Source organism: Anser cygnoides, chromosome 21, assembly GCF_040182565.1.
Source record: "Anser cygnoides isolate HZ-2024a breed goose chromosome 21, Taihu_goose_T2T_genome, whole genome shotgun sequence".
NCBI classification, from domain to species: Eukaryota; Metazoa; Chordata; class Aves; order Anseriformes; family Anatidae; genus Anser; species Anser cygnoides.
Genome location: NC_089893.1, coordinates 5,142,708 through 5,163,445, shown reverse-complemented (window position 1 = coordinate 5,163,445; position 20,738 = coordinate 5,142,708). Strand labels below are relative to the sequence as shown.

Genomic DNA, 20,738 nt, shown 5'->3' with positions numbered 1-20,738 from the left:
AAACAATAGATCCGCACACGGAGAAGCCGGATAATCGCACGTGTCTTAGTGACCTGCTGCCTTCCCAGCCCAGTGCTTCGCCTCCCATGCCCATGGGACAACTGACCGGGGGAGAGGAGGCACCCAGCCCCTGCCAGCAGCTTTGTTTTATGAAACACTCATCATAATTACCAGCAGAAATGTTTTCCAGCAGCACCACCACCACGTGAGCCCCAGGCATCGTCTCTCTGCTTTCAGCTGATGGCAGCAGCCTGGCTGCCGGGTTCAAAGCCAGGGTAAGGCCATTTCTCTGCTGGGGAATAGCACATTGGTGAGCAGCAGTTTATTGCGCTCGCGCTGCTATCATCCACAAAAGGGCCGCGATCTGCCAGAAAGCAGCGCTGCGTACGGAAGGGAGCCGGTGCTTGGTCTGCCACAGCACCTAACGCTGCTCTGCCTCCCGGCACGGGCACGGGGAGCCTCAAGCTGTCACCAGGGTGCTGGGGCTGGCACCAGCCGACCTGCCACAGCGCCTCGGCTCTCCCTGCCTGCCCGAAGAGACCCAGGCATGTCCCCCCCCTATCCTGCTGCACAATCCTGGCAGCCTTTCTGCCTGCCCCCGGGGGCTAACATTGGCATTTTGCCTCTCGCAGCACCCAGGGGCTGGCTGCGCCTTCACCATCAGCATCTCCCTGGGTGAGGTTGGTGTTAAATAACGCGCTGCCGCGTGGCATCTTCTCTGCAGAGCCTTCAGGAGAGTGACGGATGTCCTCTGGGAGCTGGGGGAGCCGGGCTAAACGGTCCCCAGCTCAAGTATTTGAGAAGATGCCCAGAATATGCTTCTTCATCCCCTGATCTCAATCAATATTTGAGCACCTATGGAGAGAAAACCTCAGTGACATGGACCAGGAGAGCTGACTGATCAACAAGACTCTTTGAAGAGAAGAGCTCTCGTGGATGGAGCATGCAGGTCCGTGTTTTTCCCCACAAGGGTCTCCCAAACAACACGATCTGGGAGACTTTCTCTAGGATGGGATCAGAAGGGAACGCAGAGTTTAAGCCTGAAGAAAAACACTGAAAAAAAAGGCTCAAGCTAGTGGTGTTTCCTGTGTATCGAGGAGAGAAATAGAACAGTAACAGCTCCAAGTGGACAGGAGGCTACAAGCTGTGCCTGTGCACACCAAGGCTGCGAGGAGGGTCACCCACAGCCTGTGTCCTGCTCCCTGTTTTGCACAGACGATGCCTCTGCAGCTCCCTGCCACGCAACACGCCGCGGGTCCCGTCCACGCCAGCAAAGCAACGCAGCCCTTCCTCACTGTGTACTCGAAGCAACCCACCACCAGAAACCCCACCGAGAGGTGTCAGGGCCAGGACCCACCTGAAGTCCCGGGAAAGCAGCAGCAGGGGGGCTCAGAGCTTGGTGTAAAAGCCGAGTGCCCCGGGCTCAGCACCATCCTGCCTCCTTCCAGCCGGGCGCAGCAGCAACAACCTCTCCAGCTACTTGGTGAGGAACCAGGGCAGGGCACCGCCTGCGTTCCCCTCACACACCGATCGTAAAACCGCACCTTTCAGTGGTCCATTACCAGATGGCTCTCAGAATTATTCCGAATGTTAGCTCGCATTTTCTTTGAATATTCAAAGGCTCGTGCTGGTCTGCTTCCCTTCGCGATGCAGTGCACTGATTTATGTCGCTAGATACCGTATCCCCCTGCCTTGCCAAAAGCATGCTTTGGGGAATGATTTCAGGGCTGCCAGTAATATTTTTCTCTCTTTTTATGTTGTACTTTATTTTTTATTAACTTTTTGGCTGGATATATTTTTAAAATAAAGCTGTGTCGCGAAGAGACAAAACCAAAACCCCTCCTCAGCTCTTCGCCCAGCTGCTTCAGACTCCATTTTCAGAGAAGTTGCTTTAGACTTCAGCATGGGGGGATTCACTGGGTCCCAAACCCCTGGAGTCGCTCCTTAAGAAGCTGTTTGTCCTTCATGAGCTCGCCCAAGGTCAGGACTGCTGGTGTCCCACTCCCGGGAGGTGGCGGGTACCTGGAGACCCCCAGGACTTGACCGCAGGGTCTCTGGCCACTCCAGCATTTAACAGCATCTGGCACAAAAGCCATGACCTCTGGTGCATCTTAGAAGGATCAGAGTTGTTCCTTCCCATTCCCACAACAACGTTACTCCTTCTGCTGAAGTCCCGAGTTCCATGCCCCCTGTGCAGCACCCAAATGCAAGTGCTTCAGTCCGAGGCAAATTTGCACTTCTTTGCCCTACGCAGGCTAAGGAAATCCAGTGTCTCTACCCTGGACTGGGCAGCAGTGATGTAAGTTTTAAGAGCAATGATTTCTGGAGCAGCTCCATTATTTTTGCCAAGAAAAGTCAAAAGCACAGAATTCCTGAACGCACAACGATTTTAAAACTGGAGAGACGGGTCCAAGGGAGCATGACCGCAGTGTGAGGGAGTGCACAACCACCAGCGGAGCAGCCTCTGGGATGGAGACCAAAGCACCAGAGGAGCTTTGCTGCAGCCCTGGGCCTCTGCAGGCACACGATGCTGCTGGGGAGATGCTCACATTTAACCAGCGTGTTTGTGCTGTTCACCACCCTGCATCCCTGCTGCGCGCAACTTGGACATGCGAATGATACCCCAGAGTCATTTACACCGGGGATGTGACTTAAAACCCCAGCAGAGCATCAAGATCTCCTTTACCAGTAGCAGCTACCAGGTACAGAAGACAACACCGGTACCTGGAACAGACGGAGGGAGGAGGACTTCCTACCACCACCGCAGCCGCTCGTGGGTAGCGCCCCAAACACTGAGACCCCAGCTTCATCTCGCCTGCCCCCAGAGACCAGCAGGGACTTGGCCTCACAGCGGCCACCACCAAATTCAGCAGGGGACCCCTGAGCACGCACAAACTGAGCCACGGCAGGCAGATCCTAACCCATCTATCCCCATCCGCTGCCTGAAGTGGAGGATCTGCCCATCGACGTGAAATGCAGCCCGCAGAGCAGAGACGGTCCAGCACAAGTGCTCCCCGTGAATCAGGGATGCCAGGGCCATAAACCACCCCGGCTCCTGCCAGCACGCACCCTTCCCTTGCTATATTTCTGAGCTGCTCCATGCTCTGCCGGCAAAGGGGAGAAGTAATTTTATTTCAAGTGTCACCCATGAAAGTTGCAAATGGGGACGGGAATAGATTAGCTTATCTGCAACAAATAGTTAATAAAAACAGCTGGTAGCTCCAGAGAGAACAGGCAGGAGAAGCGGTTTGCTTTCCAAACAGCAGAGCACGGTGTCAATAATGTGAAGCAAGTTTCATTACAAGGTTTCCGGATGCATTTCTTGTCCCTAATCCACACAGGCAGGGAGCGAAGACGACGGTGCCTCTTCCTGAACACTTTTTAATAAAGCCCAAAGGAGAACAAATGCGAGGACTCTCTTACAAACAGAGCATTTTGGAGTTATTAATGTTCTCGTGACACTTTCACTTTGGGCTCAAACACTCCTTGCTCATCAACGTGGGGACAAATAAATCTGCAACAGAAAACCATTTCCTTCTGCTTGGAGCTCAGGCGAGCATCAAGGGGGGGATGCAGGGTGGGGGAAAGAGCCTCATCCCTCAGCGTCTCCTCGAGGAGTGACTTTCACTTCACATTTATACAGAGAGAGATCCCCATCACGGAGCGTTACCACCGTAAAAATCAATGCAGACGCGTATGCTCACCGTACACCGCATTGCATTTACAAGACGGGGACAACATTTCAAGAAGGCAGGCACGAGGCCGGAGCTCTGCCAGCGGCCCAGCCCCATCTGAGCCACGACCACGACCACCAGCAGCCCAAAGACCGCGGGCAGGGCTTTCTCCCAGCACGCCGATGCGGAGCGGTCCGAGCAGCCAGCGGGCGGTCGCAGCAAGCTTTGTACTCACCGATCCTCAGGGAGTGGGGGCTGGCAGCGATCCTCATCAGCCACAGCAGAAGGAGCACCAGAGGCGCCAAGACACGGGGCATCTTCTATAAATCCTCATGGAGCCCTTCGGTGGTCTGGGCATGACATAACTCTGCGGAGAGAGCACACACGGCACCGTGAGCACCCCGGCTCTCCAAGCGGCGACTCAGCACGATGACACTGCTCGGAGCGTGCCAAGGCAGGGGGACAAAGAGTCTATTTACCAGAGGAGGAGGAAGCTATTTACAGACTATGAATTATTCAGGAATTCGAGTCAAACTGGGCGAAGAGCTTCTAACAAAATATGGAAAAGAAACCCAAGGAAAAGTCCAAATATTTCATCTTGGCATTTTTAGAGTTTCCACAAAAACAAGTGGAAATCAATATTGAGTCACATCTATTTAATTTCCCATTTTTTTTTCTTTCAAATTTAAAGCAGCCTGCTACTTAAAATATTACACTGACTTCTGCTTTTAGGGTAGGACCAAACATTTTCAGAGCAAAACACACGGCGAGGGATGGGAGTCGGGGACTGAGTCACTTTGGCAACCAAAGCAGAAACCAGTTCCTGACATTGCTGCAGGCCCAGTGAGCGACGGCAGCCCCCGTCTCCTTCCCTCCCCTTCATGCCCAAGAGGATTCGGATTCAGGATGAGCCAAAGACCAGGTCCCTTTCTTTCTCCTCCCACCAGGCAGCCCCATTCCCAGCACCTTCCAAGTCCAAACACCGCCAAAACAACGAGGGATACACGAAGAACCCACAGAGCTACCGCTAGTGCAGCTATCGGCACACGTTGTCCTGCAGCAGATTCCGCCGGCACAGCCGAACGGGTTGTTAACAAACACCATTTCCAACAGCGACACGGAGATTTTACTTAATTATTGTCCTTCATGTTGATAAAATTATCTCCACGAGCACTAATGTCCTTAAACGCTGACTCTGAGTATTTCGTGTTACCTTATCTCTCCCTTCTCCAGTTTTCTGGCAAAGGCTCTCGCGCTATTCCATTTGTCTAATTCCTGGGCCAAATGCTGAAGTCCTGACACAGGCAAAGTCTTTAATCTGCCTTTGAAGTTACCAGGAGTTTTGTTCGAGAAAGTTGTAGCTTTTTCCTCGGCAGTTTTTCAACGCAGCTACTTTTAGGTTGCGTTTAGACCCCTGCCACCTCGCCTCAGCGCTCCCCAGAGGGGCAAATCCCTTTTTACAGGCGGGGAAGGGATGCAGAAGAAATACTGAGAGGTGGCCAAAGGGATGAAGACAAGGCAGGGGCTGAACAGGGAACCACTTACAGGTCCTGGGGCTCGGTCTCCTGCATCACGTCGCTACCGGGAAGCTGAGTCCCAGCGCTCTCAGCTCGGAGAAAATCAAAGGACCCCATGCTCAGGTGCCAGCTGGACATCTCCAGTGTCCTGCTCTCAGGAGGTGCCTGCTCAGCACATTTTGATGCAGCAGGAGCTGCCAGAAACCACCTAAAAATCATTAGCCACTTCTGCGAAGGGCAACGGCAATTTTCTCTTTTTTTTTCAGTGGGAGTTATAGTAATGCCTTCGGGGGAAAAGCCCTAAAAGGTTAAGCACATGGTAAATTGGCTCCTCAGAAGCACCGGCAGCGGCAGAGACGGATTGTGGAGCAACATATCATTTGAGCGCTTTGAAGCAGTTGTTTCAAAACTTTCTGAGAGACCGAGAAAAACAGCAGGATCGAGACAAATTTACCCGCACAGGCGCTGCAGCCCGGGCTGCAGAACGGGCACCGGTGCCGCACGCGTCCCCTCCCAGAGCTCTCAGCAGAGATGCAAAACCAGGCAGGCCTGGGAAGATGGCAGCGCTAAAACAAATCTCCCCATCGCCGTGCTGAGCTCCTTCCTGCGACAGGACAGAGAGGTGACAGCCTGGGGCTGCACTCCCCCCGTTCTCCTTCGCCAAAGGCGCGCTCCCACGTGGCCGCATGCGAGTCTTGAGACTTGACTTTGTGCAGGTAAATGCAACCATCCCACCGGCAGCAAACATTTTGCATCCAAAAGGCAACCACAGTGAAGGAAAAGGCAGCAGCCTCATCGTACCTCGGGGCTACAGCAAGGAAAGGCAGAGGAAATAAACCACGGGGTCCGGCCAAAGGCGACCTGCATAAGGATGAGCTCCACCTGCACGAGGATCCAGGCGAAAGACCCGGGACTTGCAGCTCCGAGGGACAGACCTCAAGGCCGCCTCTCCTGTTTGCAGCCGGGTTTGGTGAAGAGGCAAAGCACGTGATCCCCGGGCAAGCAGCTGCCTTTGCATCCCCAGCCCGGAGTTAATAGCAAAGCCAAATAACAAATCCGGGGCGCCCGCTGTGCTCTGCTCCGTGAGCGGCGGGGCTGTAATTACCTAGAACATGGAGCACAGAGGGACGCTGCGCTCACCTAACACATTACCCACTGCTAAGAGCAGCTTCCCAGGGCTTTGCTTTTCGAGCACGAACCCAAGCAACAGCTGTCAGCAACAGAAATACACCTTGGGGTTCGCCAGACAGCGGAACCGCACGGGCTCCTACCACCCGTACCCCGAGAGCATCTGGTGGATGGAGGTGCTCGCAAAACCCCGAGGGCGGCACGGGGACGCTTCCCCACGGCACACCTGAGCCGCCGAGCAGTGGGAACAAACAGAGGAACTCAAGACGTAGGATGAGAGGGAGGGGAGAGCGCGGATTTTTCTTCCTAGCCGAGCATCAGGGTTTCTGCTCTCAAAGGAACAAAGAGACATTTCAGTTCTCCCGGCTCTCTTCATCTCCCCGGCGCCCCAAGTTCCTCCTGCTCCCTCCTCTCTAAATTCTGCCATGAAAGCACCGTAAACACGGTTCAAACCCCTTTGTCAAGTCGCTTCTGCCTTGCTGAGCTAGTCACGCTCCCAACAGCTTTTGCTTCCCTGCGGCTGCGAGGTGCATCTGCCTCTCTCTCATCACCCCACCAGAAGCCTTAAAACATTTTCTGCCCAGCTTCAGCGATGTCTCCCAGGTACGGCCGGGGGATCTGCCCCATGCAGACCGAAATTCTGCACGGGCAGGGATGGAGACGACATTCTGCTTTCACGCAGCACAAAGCAGGAAGGCTCGGAGGTCGAGGCTGAGCAGAAGAGAGCAGGGATGTTTAGCAATTCGCCGCGCTAATTCTTGTTCCTGTGAAGATGACTTATCCCGACTCACCCTCGCCACAGCTTGCTGGAAATGCTTCAGATGAACTTCCTCTATTAAATTCAGCCTGCGTGGTTACAGCTCCTGCGTTCGTGGCTCCTCTTCGCTGTACTGGCAACCTGCTAAGACAGCAAGCGAGCCTGGCTGAGGGACAACTGCTTATAAAGCAGTCTGAATCCCCTATATCCCCCCCAAAGCCTCTGAATCCCCCAAAATGAGTGGGACGGCTGGAAAAAAAAATTTCATAAGGTCACTCCAGGTGGTGCCTGCATTGCTGGAAAGCTGGTGGTGGATCACGGACTGGCCATTGGCTTCTCTCTGCACAGTACGAGCATGTAATTTTTTCTTTCCCCTGTTAAGCCCCTTTTCGAGTTTAGCTCTGAAAATTCAGGAGGAAAAAAAAAAATAAATCAAGACTATACCGAACGGTTTGGAGCTCTCTCTGGAGATAAAAGTCTCTAAATACTAGGCAGAATTATGAACGATTTGCTTCTCAGAGGAAGCAACTCGCTTCTGAAACTACTTCTACATTTTTAACGACCGTGCGAGGTGGCACTCTTCTTCGCTGCCAGTGCCACGTCCTCCTGATACGTTGAGATTTCTGCAGGAAATTTCTTCGTCGGCACGGCAAGAGCCAAAAGGGAGAATAAAATGTTAAATCACGGGATAAATCTCTCCTGCAGCTGCCACTCCAGTAGCGAAGTCACCCCTGAGAGGCAGCCACCTCTCGTCTCTCCCTCTCGCTCCCCCTGCCCGACCTGCCAGGGACGCTCAGGAAATCTGGGTGCGTTGCTATTTCTGCTCAGCACCTCCAAGGACGCACCTGCCCCACAAAAAAGCCTTGCTCCGCGCGCCCAGGCTTTCAAAAACCCCAATGCACGCTTTTTCCTGATTCGGCCCCCTTTTACTTCTACGGCAAAACCCGTACGCCGTGGTCTGAGGCTCGCTGAGAAACCACGAACACCCTTCAAAAACCGGCAGCGAGCTGTCCCAGGCAGGCAGGGGAGGCAGACTTCCACCCGAACGCCGCTCCGGAGGTGGCTCTGGTGTTGATGGATCCTTTCTGTGCAACACCAGAAGCTTGATGAATGGTGAGAAAACGCAGCTCGAGCAAAGCTAGAGTAATCCTCGCAGCTGAGACAACAAATTCAACAGCTGCAGAACAGCGAGGAATTCGGAAAAACTGTCAGGAAATATCAACAAACAACTTAACGGAGCCTCTCCCATTCTTCCAACAGGCAAAGAGCTATTTCCTTTTGCAAAGCTTCATCTGCAGAGAGGCTCAAATTTAAATGGAACTGACAGGAGGGAAAGAGCCTGAAAAACATTTCAACAGGTGACTGGTGCTGGGCTTGAGAAAGCGCCTGCGTGGCTCAGGAGGAGGGGAAGAACTGAATTGCGAGCCTGCCCCAGGGATACAGAGAAGTAAGTTCAATTAAACTGAAAAATCACTCCATTTAAAGCTGCGAACAATATGTTTTCCTCTGCAAAATGCATAATTAGCATGGGTAAATCATTACCACTAGGTATTGTTGCAGTCAAAACCTCGGCGAGATTGAGAGAAGGATCAGGCATTTATAAAGAGAATGAATAGCTACTGTTACAATAGTAAAGTTAACAAAAAAAACAGGAGCAAGAGAGAAAATAAGCTTTTGGATGGCGTGTAAACCCTTCACACTGCAAGGCACAGGCTCAATCCCTGCGTTCAAGGGTTGGAAGGATCGCCCCTGGGGCAAGCCTCCTCGCCCCGCTTCTCGAAGCAGCCAGCTCTAAAAAGGGATGCTTAACAGCACGAGGCGCAGCTCGGTTCCAGTCTGGCAATTTCTATGTTCCGACAAAAGCTCTGTCTCCTTCCAGCAGCACCGAGGAGGCTGTTTGTCTTTCAGCCACCATGCCTTCCCTCTTCTCGCGTCATCCTTGCAGTATTCGTGCTGGGTGGGCTCCCTGGGGTGCGGGAGGACCTCTGGCCCCACACCACACCCGTGGTGGCACAGAAGGGGCATTCAGCCAGCACCACAGCAGGGGATATAAAGGGGAGGTGATACTGGAGATAATCACCTGCTCAGCTGATACTCGAAATGGATTTTTTTTCCCCGTTCTCCATGCTGTGTTCTTTTATCTTTTTCTTTTTTTTTCCTCCTTCCCCCCTTCGTGACTTCCAGAAAAAGCAGCAAGGAACTCCAAGGAGCAGAGAGTTCTGGAGGCAGCGAAGCAGAAGGACACGTGTGTTCCTGACATTTCCCATTCCCGTGGATTATCTTCTTTCGCTTTCTCTCTCCACGATCCCGAGTTCTCGCCTCACCTTTCTCAATCCTCCCCAGCACTGGCAAAGCCTGATCAACCTCTGCTATCATTGCTCAGGGATAGAAAACAATACGTCCCCACCCGGATTCCTCATACAAGCTGTGTGGAGGCTCAGCCATCTTCAAGTCAAATTTTTTGCGGCGTTATCAGCCCCAGGCCTGGGAACACAAGGAGACTTCGGGGGCTCGAGCCCCAGGCTGAGGCACAGGAGGCTTCCTTCAGCGATCTGCTCCTCCGCAGCCTCCTCGCACGACCTAGCAGGCCCCACAGGGCTGGGCACTATCCGAAAGCTTTATTGGCATAGCCAAGCGAATTAGGAGTGTGATCCAAACACTACAGCATTAAAAAAAAAACAGAGCAGACACGATGGGCTCGTAGAGCACCACCAGCATCCAGCCTGTAAGGGATGCTCTGCATCGGAGCAGCTGAGCCAAGGGGATGGGGACAGCAAGGGGACGGGGACAGTGCAAGGGACTGCAGGACCAGGAGCCAAAGCACCCCCAGCACCACCACCAGAGATCAGCTGCCAAAAACCTCCCTGGCTCTGACAATTCATATCTCAAGAGTTTATATTAAATTAAAAAAAAAAAAGGGGGAAAAGGGGGGGGGGGAAGAGAAAGCTCAGATCATGTGGGATTTTCTTCCTCCCTGGTGCCCACAATTTATTTTTATTAGCAAACAATAGCAGTTAAAAGCACTGTGGTCTCACACAGCGACGTCTGCTCTACCCACTTCAGACTCTCTTAATTGGCTCGGAGCTGTTATCTTGCAGGAGAAATCACGACAAGGCTGGGGGAAGGGGAGCGGCTGGAGGTGGGAGGAGAGCGGCGGATTTGCTTCCAGCGGAGGACAGCAAGCTGCCATCAGGCACAGGCCGGAGCTGCCCTCACCGTAGCTGCTCCTGGGATTTAAGGAGCTGCATTTCCTGACATCACCTCAGTTTTTTAGCCATTTTAAGCACACTGGTAATGATCATTACAAAGATGAGGGCTGTTAACCTTGGATAAAGTTTCTGGCCGTGTCTGAGACGAAATCACCTAAAAAAGCAGCAGGAAAAGCTCTGCTTACCTCCCACACCTGGCACACACGAAAGCCTCAGCATCCGTCCTCGCACCAGCTGTTCCTCCCATATAAAGAGGCCGGGGCTCTCCTATCGACCATTATCCCACACTTATTCAGCAGAAGCATCCTGCCCCCTCTGCAGGTCATCGCTTCTATTAAAGCACCTCTGCACGGAGGGAGCAGCTGGTTTGTAGCACATGCAGCCCCAAACCGTCGAGGGTTTTAGGACGGGGCACCTACCACCAGCCGTGGTGGCACAGGGAAGCCCCAGGGCCAGCAGCACCTCGGTTGCTCAACAACCCTCTTCTTACAAAGAGACCTGGGGGACCCCGAAGAAATTAGAACAGCCGGAGCCTTGGCTTCATAAAAAGCTTAACCAGACAAAACAAAAAGCCTTAAAACCAACTGCCGTTTGGTTTGAAAAGCAGGCAAATAAGAGCAGAGGTTTGAAATCACAGTTTTGTCCTAGTGCACAGCAAACCTGATGCTGACACGAGAATCTCACTGGGAGAGGTCACAACTTTAGTGGTCGTGTACCTAGCCCCAAAGCAGTGTAAGACCCAGGTGCCTGGACAGCATGAAACCTCCAGTTCTCCAGACTTGCTCGGCTATTTCCCACGAAGCTGTGACGTGACTGCACGTGTTGGGAAGGAGAAAACAGCTTCCAGGAGCCCAGCATCACCCTGTGACAGCATTCAGATCGAAGCGCTGGCCGAGACCCCTTCCACGAGGCCTTCTCACAGCGGTGCCCTCTGGCTGCAGAAAACAGCTGCTCAGAAAATCATCCCTCCATCCTCCTCGAAACCGGTGATTTTTCCAGTTCTGCCACATTTTCTTTCCGCAGCTCTTTCTTGGTAAATGCATACGCTTTCGGGAAGCTGCTTTCAGCCGTTTGGCTCGCAGCAATTGAACCTTCCTGAAGACACCCATTTGTGAAAAATACCGGCTTTTCCTTTGAAGTCTTCAGTGTTCCCCCCCACCACCCTCAAAGATGGATATTTACCCAAAGAATTTCCTTTTATCAAAACCGCTTTGATGGAAAATCTTCAGCTCTCTCCGAAGAGAAGAAACCCACCAAGCACTACCCCGTTCGCTGGTAGTGAAGAATTACTGCCGCCGCCGCATCTCTTTACACATGAAGGAAGTTCTAAAATATGAATTGGATCCGTGAACATCTCGGGAGTCTGGGGGGAGAAAAAGCTCTTAAATGCATCAACCTGATCTCTGGGCTACAGAAAGAAGATTAATCTATTTATTTCACTTAAATCCCTGGCAGATTCAAGAGGGGAAAGAAAGGAAAACAAAGGAGCCTCCACCAAATCAACCTGCAAGAAGTGGTTTATGGCCAAAAAAAAGCTAGTTTTGCTTCTTCTTACAGCTGCCAAAACTGTAAGTGAAATAAATAGATTCATCTGCCATCTATCGCCCAAAGAACATTTTGATACATTCCAGCTCCAAAATCCTGCTCTTTGAGGTTGGGAGGGGGCCGCTCGGGACTGGCTGGAGACGCTCGGAAGACTTGGTTGGTTTGAGTATCGCCATGGGGCAGCGATTTTGGGGCATGCACTTGGAAGACAGCAAGCAAATGTATTTGAAAGGAGATGGGAAAGAGGATAGATGCCACGGTAAGAACGTGCACAAGAAAACACAGGGGTGGTGGTAAATTTCAGAGCAGACAGAGGAGGGGCACTGGGGAAATCTCTGCAGACCAGAGTAAGGAAACGGGCACAACCAAAGGCACCCATGGAAAACCATCACAGGAGTCAGCAGGTGAACATCCGTGCAACAGCAGGGCTGCACACGACAGCCAGATGCAAAAGAGTCGTGCAGTAATGGTTTGTAGCAAGGAATAAATAGTCTTGCACAAGAAAGCAGGACCGAAGTCCAAGCTGGTAACTGATTTCACATTTAAAAGGAATTGATTTGCATGAGAAGCTTTTAATCCTGCTTGTAACATAAGCAATACAAAAAAAAAAAAAGGCTTCGAGCCAGAAACCTATGTGTTTGATTAACAGTTTACCACCAAAGAGCATCCAATTAGAGGTGCTGCACCACTGGGTTGCTCGGATGAAACATGCAGGTCCCAGAGGGACAGAGGAGAATGGGCAGCTCTGGCGTTTTTCCCCTTCTTGTTGCAAGGACGAGCAGATCCCACGGGGAGCAGCAGCTGGAGAGAGGAGAGAGCAAGGGGATCCCTGGGCACGTGAGGAATGCCACTCGGACAAAGTGCAAATGTACGATATTTCTGCCAAAAAAATAAATGCTAACCTTTCTCACTGGGACACGTACAGGATGTGAGCCTGAGGGATGAGGCTCTCCAACGGAGATTTCTAAGAAGAGCTCGCTGGGAAGAGAGCTTCTCCTTCCTGGAGCAGCACCCTGCTGCCGGGAACGGTGAGCACACAGAGGGGAGGCAATGTTTGCCAACAACGGGACACTTCTGATTAGGCCTGCTGATACATAGCTGAGCAAAAGACCAGAGAGGTTTTTTTTTTTTTTTGCCTAGTGACAGCAGAGAAAACACAGCAAAAGACGTGACTTCTCCCCAGGCTTGGCTCTGGCACCTCTCAGTTTCTCACCATCCTCTTCTCTCTGTCTCGTGGCCTTTAATGTGCTTGTTCTCGTGGAGTCTTTTGCGTTCCGGGGAATTTGGGTGCGGAGCAGCTTGCCTGATGATAAGAGAAGTGCTTTTGAACAAACCACTCGAGGCTGACACGCCTGAAGATAACTGCTCCGTCTGGCTTCTCCTTTGTTTCCTCTAATCCCTGGCCACTTGGCCTCACTTATGGCCATAACACACAAATTGTGTACAGCTCTGGACCTCACGTATGGTTTTGCGTAAGTTATTTATCGCCTCTCCTGTAAGCCACACGCCATCAGCCCTCTCACTTGCAGAGAATTTGCCCAGGCTGAGCCACCCCTGCAAGAGATCTCAGCCCCTAAACTCTGCTGCACCCGGAGGCCAGCAGGATCTTTAAATAGCCATGACTTCTGACCTTCAGAAAGAATTCCCAGCAAAGAATTTCACCATTGCTTCAAACAGAGCCTGCATTTTACCATCCCTGTGCAGAGTTGGGTATGGGATAAATCTCAGGGACACTTGAAGGCCTCTCCTTAGTTCTTTCCTTCCTCTCTGCAGCGTGGTATAAGCAGCAGAATGACACCACGCTTGTGGATTGTGTCCTGGGGTTCAGCAGGGAGCAAGCAAAGATCACTCGGCTTCACCAACAAAGCACAATGCACAGCTCTGCAGAGGCACGACGCCTCGGCGTGAAAAATAAATATGCCCACAGAATAAATCCTTTCTGAACACCTCTGCTTGCGGCAGCTCTGAGTTAGCTCTAATCAGGCTGCCTGCGCTCCCGGCTTTGCAGCGGTCTCAGAACTGCTCCCAGAGCACTCATCCTCATCAGCGACATCCAATTTCCAAACCGAGCAAGGAGCAACCCTGTCCAGGGCTGGCTTTTCAGCCGTTCTCATCACCGGCTTAACATCAATTCCGGCTAAATGAGGAAAGTACAAAAGGACTAAGTTATGCCCGTGCTGAGCACTCCGAAAACCCCGATCACATCATTCTCTTCCAGCCATAAGCATAAGTTGTCCTCATTAGCCAGCCTTAGCCCAACTTTAATGTTTGCATCTTGACCTATAATCCATCCAAACTCCAGCCCCGTATTCCGATGCAGCTGTCATCCCGAAGCCTCAGTTCGCAGACTGTCCGGCCAGATGAGCCAAGGGGGCTCAGACATCTGACAGCCTCGATTTGCTCTTCCTGATCCATATTTTGCTGGTTTTGTCCAAGCACCAGAGCACGTGTGCCTTACACAGCTGTGCTTTCAATACCCACTGATGTGCCCATTCCCAACCAACTGATGACCAGTTTCCAACCAAATTCCAAGCAGATGCAGGCTCCCCAAACTACCAGCCTCTATCGGACTACAAGCCTCGTGAAATAATACTCCAGCAGGGGAGAAAGAACTGCAAGTTCAGCTCAACTCCCACTAGGCACCAAGGCACCCACAAGGGAAAGGCATTATGCATGCCCCAAATATAGGAGAAATCATCAGTTAGCGCTCGCTGAGCTCCGCCACGAGGCACACACCAGAAGCGAGGCTGCCTCAGCTCCCAGGAACTGCTTGGGTTTTCTCCCCACGCCCTCTGGGACCCGCTTCTGCTCCGATTTGCTCCAAGCACGGGACATTTTGAGCAGTTGTGATTCAGCCCAGCTCATTTCGAACCAGTCTGGAGCCCAGCAGGCTTCCCCCCACCCCAGCCCAGTTGGTTTGGCTGCCAGATACCAGCACAGCAGCCTCGTCCCTCTCCCCCCCCCAAGAAGAAAAGCTGCTAACGCCCCTCTCCGCATTGTCCTTTCCCAAAAGCAGCTTGGACACTGCTGGTGGGGAGGGACAAATGCACAGAGGGGCGTTTTGGTGGTGAACGAAGGCAGCCACACGTCCAACCCCAGCCCCAGGCCCTCATCCCTGCTTCCACCGTTCATCCAACTTCGCCAGAAGTTAAAGCACAGACACCGGTGGGGCCATTTCGGCTGTGGCACCCCCCCCCCCCAAACACCAACGCTTAACCCACAAACCCGTGAAGAGCGCGCCGAGACGGTGACCCCAGCATGCAGCCGCTGGTGTCATCAGCACAAGGGCAGCCTGCGGTGTGCGAATAGACCCTTAAATTAAAGGCAAAACGAGCGGCCATCGCCTCGGCCGCTTCCTGCCACACAAACAGCACGCCTGGCCCGGAGGCATGCTGCGTAGGAAGCCGCCTGCAGCCAGCAGTCCTGTGCCCAAACAGTCGCCCTACCGAAGCGGCTCCTCTGCTGAGACGAGGAAGGCAATTTCACACCTGGGTTTCAGCCACAGATTTGACCTGCGGGCTCAGACGGGACTCATTTCGCTCTCCCCAAGCATCAGCTTGACGCCGCGTGCATCAGCACAGGAGACGCGGTGTGGGAGGAAGGTGGCTTGGGAGGCGTCAGGATGACAGAGCGCTGGGTAAGCGCACGGCCCCCGACCTGCAGGGACACCCCGCAGGAGCCTGGCCGCACGCACAGCACGAATTCCTGCTCCTGCAGGAGCCGTGTTAGTGCGGAGATGCAGCGAAGAAAGATGGGCGCGGAAATCCTTTGACGCGCCGAAGAAGAAAAAGAGCATAAGCAGCGTGTAGTTTCTTGTTAATGAAGTGCTGGATGAACTCCGGGCCCTGGACGGCCTCAGCCACATCACCCTGCAGGACACGGTGTGACGGCGCTTCCCAGCAGCTGCTCATTAAAGGGCTCAACAAACGCCCTGCCCCTCCAGGTCACAAACGCCCTGCCCCTCCAGACCCATCTTCTCTGAAGTCACCGTGCCTTCTGCCTCTCTCCTTGCTGCACGATCCCCGAATCGCTCGAGCCCCCCAACACCCAACTCCGTTTCTCTAGAGGGTTGCTGGGGACGTTTATCCCGCTGGCTGCCTCCTAGCCCAGCGGCTCCCCAGCCCCTCGGATGATGTGCTGCTGAGACGGGGGCAGCTCGTCGGCCTCGCCTGCCTCTGCCACTGGGTTGTGTGCCTGGCCGCCTTTCTGCCCATCTTCGGGGGAGGAGAAACCAGCACCTGCCCTGCACCCCTGTGTAATGCAGCCCCCAGGAGCAGATCCCTCTGTCCTCCCCATCTCACCTACTTACGGCTCCATTTTCCCCAACTTCCTTGGCTGTGTTTATCCCCGGAGCACCCCTGCAGAGCAGGGCAGCGCTGCTACCAGCACCTCGGCTGGCACAGGGGGGTCCCAGCCAGTCTCTGGTGGGCACACGCAGCCCCACAAAGCCCCCGCAGGCACACTGACACCAGGGCCACTCACCCCATCGGAAGGGATGGCAAGAACCGACGCGGCAAGGAAAGGCATCCCGGGGTCTAACGGGAAATACCTGGTGCTTCACGACCCCGGGGCTGCAGCACATTAGGCACCACTCCCAGTTTCGCTGTAACGCTGCCATTTCTGACCGCCGTCCTCCACCAGAGGTCCGGGAGCGCAGTACGGATCTGTCAGAGCAAGGGCAACTCTGGGCAGCATCCTGCCATCTCTGCCCTGCAGGGCATTTTGGCTGGGGCTGCTCTGCTCAGCCAAAAGCACTCCTTGATCCCGTTTGCCCCCCTCCTTCACCTTCCTGCAATGCCATCGGGCCGCCCTGCTGGGAGGCGTGGGCGGAGGAAGAAGAGGACAGCTCCAAATGGGGATGAGGAGGTGGAAAAGCCCAGCATTCAGAGCCTGAAGAGCCCAGTTTCTGCCTCAAACACAGCAGGCTGGAGACAGGAGGAGAGCATCCAAGTCCCAGGGTAAGAATGGCCGCTCTCCAGCTACTTGAATTTATGTCAACCTGGAGACTAGACAAAGACCCATTAATTCCTGGGCTGTCCAAAGGGAGAATTGGATGGGTGACAACTTGAGCATTACGGCTTCAACGGACCATCTCCCCGGGGTGCCAGCGAGGAGATGCGCTTTCCGGCTCTGCTGCCCGAAACTCCAGGAGAGACCCAAGCCCACCGCAGCCTGCCGCCCTCGCCTTAACGGCCAGGAGCCCTCCTCGTCCTACGTGCCTCGAGGCGGCCGACAGAGAGCTGCTTGGCAGCACTGCAGGCTCTGCTCTTCCTTCGCCCACCTCCTCCCTGGCCTCCTCTTGTGAGAGCGACTGCCGCTCAGGCAGGAATTGGTCTCTGGGGGGAACGGGGGGCACAGGATTTTCCAATCCCTCTTTCCTGAGCTGACAGCAGCCTTTCAGCCCGAGAACAGCTCGAAACGCTTGCGAAGAGAGATTTTTATGAACCCCCACCCAATCCTTCCAAGCTCCTTTTCTTAGACACTTTGAAATAATTAAAGTCTTCCATCAAATTATGCTGAAGATCTCTATGAAAAGCCTTTAATTTCCATTCACTTAATGTAACTCCATCCACCAGATGAACTCCGTGGGGGGCTTTTTTGTTTTGGGTATTTCTTTTCCCATCTCTTTTTCCTTTTTTTTTTTTTTCTCCCTCCTAAAATATCATGCTGGGAAACTTTAATTTGATTTTAGCCTGACTAGCGTTTGGGGCTGTGCAGCATCTTGTCAGCCTATCGCAGCTGCGGGGGCAATCTCCAGCTCGCTCTGACTTCGATGTGTTGCATTTAATCAGCTCCTGGTCAGCAGAAGCAACATCTGCGCACGGCTGGGACATGAATAAAGCCTCCAAGTTAGCAAGAAACCCGAGCACCGGCATCTCCCCGACCCATTGCTTCCTCCTGCAGGAGGAAATACCCACAAGCGGCGCAGCAAGGGGTGGCTCGCAGCGGAGAAGGGAAGGTTTCATGGTTTATCTATACATAGGGGAGGTTGCCACGCTGACCTTTAGCTCACGAGCCGCAGGGATTTGTGACGGACAGAAATAGGTCCTTCCACCCCAGTGACTTTTTCAACCGATAAACTCCCTAAAGAACAAGAAGCTTCCCCACAGAGCCACGATCCCCTTTCAGGTGTCCATCAGCAGACGTTGGACGAGCCACGCCGCAACACCGCTTAAGAGCAAAACTGCAGGAGCTGCTGCGGTCACATCGGGACCAGCCCAGGATGCCCCCAAGGAAGTGTAAACGTGCTGGGGATGTCCTTACGTGCACCAAAACCTCTCGCTGCAACCAAAGAAACCACGCCAAAGAGCTTGGGTACCTGGCTTTCTCAGGGCCCAGCACGCACACCCTGGCAGTGCCGTAGGAGAAGCAGTGTTGCTGTACAAAGAAGGGAAGCTGAGGCTCAGATCAAACCAAGATCCCACAGCCAGCCCCGATATTCTCAACAGGAGAGGACCGAGAGATTCAGACCCAGCCTGGGGGACGAGGAAAATGCCCACAGCTAAGACAGGGGCTTGAGCGAGGGTGGCACGGCGTTAGCTGCAGCCAGAGAGCCAGGCACACGCTTGGCAGATATCTGGGATGGTGTGAAATGGCTTTTCGGGGCCTGTGAAGGTTATGCACTGAAGGAAAAGAGCTGAAGAACAAACAAAATAAACAGGCTTCAGCTGTTAATAGCTGAGAGCCAGAGGGCAGGGAGCAGAGAACAGCAGAGAGACACCTCTAGCAGGGAAAGACGGGAGCATAGAGCTGTCCCAGGAGCAGCCCGTGTGCCGGGCTGGCTCACTGCTACCACTCAGCCCTTAAACCTGGTTTGACCACGCTAATCTGAGGATTACATCCCAGCTGGCTGATAAGCAGAGGGATGTCTCCGTGCCTGCAGTCCCTTCCCTGCAAAGCTCAGGACCAGACGATGCTCAGGGACGTGATCCTAGGGAGAGCACAGTCCCAAACCAGCCACGAGGCTTGCTTTTCCCCAGGGCTGTTTAGAGAGCTGCAGAAGCTCTCATATCCCAGAAAGAGCCTGGCAAATTTATGACACCTCTGCCCGTGCTTTGCGAGCGATCTATGAGAGTAAAAGCACTGGCATGCGGTACTCACAGCAGCTGCTCAGCAGAAGGGTGATACTGTTTATAAACTCGTGTTTGATTTTGTCATTGTAAGCACAGAGCAGATGCTGGGAGATGGGGTTGGGAACACTTTATGGGGTCTCATTGAAGCTAACAGGCCAGGAAGCACTCACGAACGAGAGGTATAAGCTTGCTGACCTCCCACAACAGCAGGGCTTGACTTTGAAATCAAAGTACCAGGAAGGTTCAAGAGCTGGAAAATGCAATGGCTCCTCTGAGGCAAAGCAAGACTCCGGCTTCCAGGAAACCAGGCTTTATCCCCAGTTCTGCTGCTTGGATAAACCGTTCTCTCTTAATGCATTATTTTTACCACCGTACGTAGTGAGAATAACATTGCAGAGCTCTTCAGTGAAGGGATTTGAGGTCTCGTGGTGAAGAGTGTTCTGCAAGACTCATCGTCATCATGTCCAGCCAGGAATAACCCGGGGGCTGGAAAGTTGGAGCAGCATTTTGCCAGCTGTGCTTGGAACACGTTTCCCTCCCTCGAACCCCAGTAAACCCACACCCTGCTCTTCTGCTTCGCTTTGTCAGTTATTTGACCTGTGACTCCGAATGAAATCCTCACCCCCAGACACTGAGCTTCCGTCATCCAAACCACGACAAGCCTCTACTCTGCGCTGGTGCGGCCTCACCTCGAGTACTGTGTGCAGTTCTGGGCACCACAGTATAAAAAGGACATGAAACTGTTGGAGAGTGTCCAGAGGAGGGCTACAAAGATGGTGAAAGGCCTGGAGGGGAAGACGTACGAGGAACGGCTGAGGTCACTGGGCCTGTTCAGCCTGGAGAAGAGGAGGCTGAGGGGAGACCTCATCACAGTCTACAACTTCCTCGTAAGGGGGTGTCGGGAGGCAGGAGACCTTTTCTCCATTAACACCAGTGACAGGACCCGCGGGAACGGGGTTAAGCTGAGGCAGGGGAAATTTAGGCTCGACATCAGGAGGGGGTTCTTCACAGAGAGGGTGGTTGCACACTGGAACAGGCTCCCCAGGGAAGTGGTCACTGCACCGAGCCTGTCTGAATTTAAGAAGAGATTGGACTGTGCACTTAGTCACATGGTCTGAACTTTTGGGTAGACCTGTGCGGTATCAAGAGTTGGACTTGATGATCCTTAAGGGTCCCTTCCAACTCAGGATATTCTATGATTCTATGATTCTATGAAGCCCACGGCCACACGGCAACCAAAGTCAGAAGGGAAACCCAGAACGGAGGGCAGCCCCCACCGTGCTCACTGAAAGATGCTGCCATTAACATTGCATACCCCAAGTTTCCAGCCAGAGCCCACAGAGAGGACTAACATCTAGGAAAAAGGAAATGATAACATCCTTTAACAACACTGCCATCTCCACTGAGTTTCACAGAGCTTTTCCTCCCGCAGTGCAGGCAGCTTGGCCGTTCCTATTCCCCTCTGCAGTGGGACAGGGCATACGAAAGCCACTCCAAAACCAGTAACAGCGGAAGATGACTGCAAACCCAATCCAAATGGATTATGCGAGGCAAATTCCTTCTGTAGAGTCTCTCTCCCTCACACCAAACAAAAGCAGCTGCCAGCAATTTACCAGCTCGAGCGATTCTCATAACTCTCCCGCTGACGGCTCAGGACACGCGACACGGCTCCAGTACCGTCAGGTCACCGCTCTGCCTCAGAGCCTCGTCCAGGACAGCGCTGGGCTGAAGGTAATTAACGATGTGGTAACTAATCTGTTTAGCCATCCGCTGTGTCTACAATTCATTTCTGTCATCTGCAAATAGAGTATCAAAGCTGGGCGGCAGCTCTCGGC

At 53.2% G+C, this 20,738-nt stretch overlaps 1 protein-coding gene across 2 annotated transcripts in view; it reads right to left on the bottom strand.

Moving 5' to 3' along the window:
* The window catches only part of GRIK4 (glutamate ionotropic receptor kainate type subunit 4), a 170,424-nt gene that overhangs the window by 104,652 nt on the left and 45,034 nt on the right, over positions 1-20,738 (bottom strand). For both annotated transcript variants that reach the window (XR_010826147.1, XM_066981111.1), the window contains exon 2: positions 3,910-4,041. Coding sequence is in view for 1 of the 2 variants with exons in the window: in XM_066981111.1 (XP_066837212.1) it covers positions 3,910-3,991 (82 nt within the window). In the remaining variant the exon portion in view is untranslated. The remainder of the gene's footprint in view (positions 1-3,909; positions 4,042-20,738) is intronic.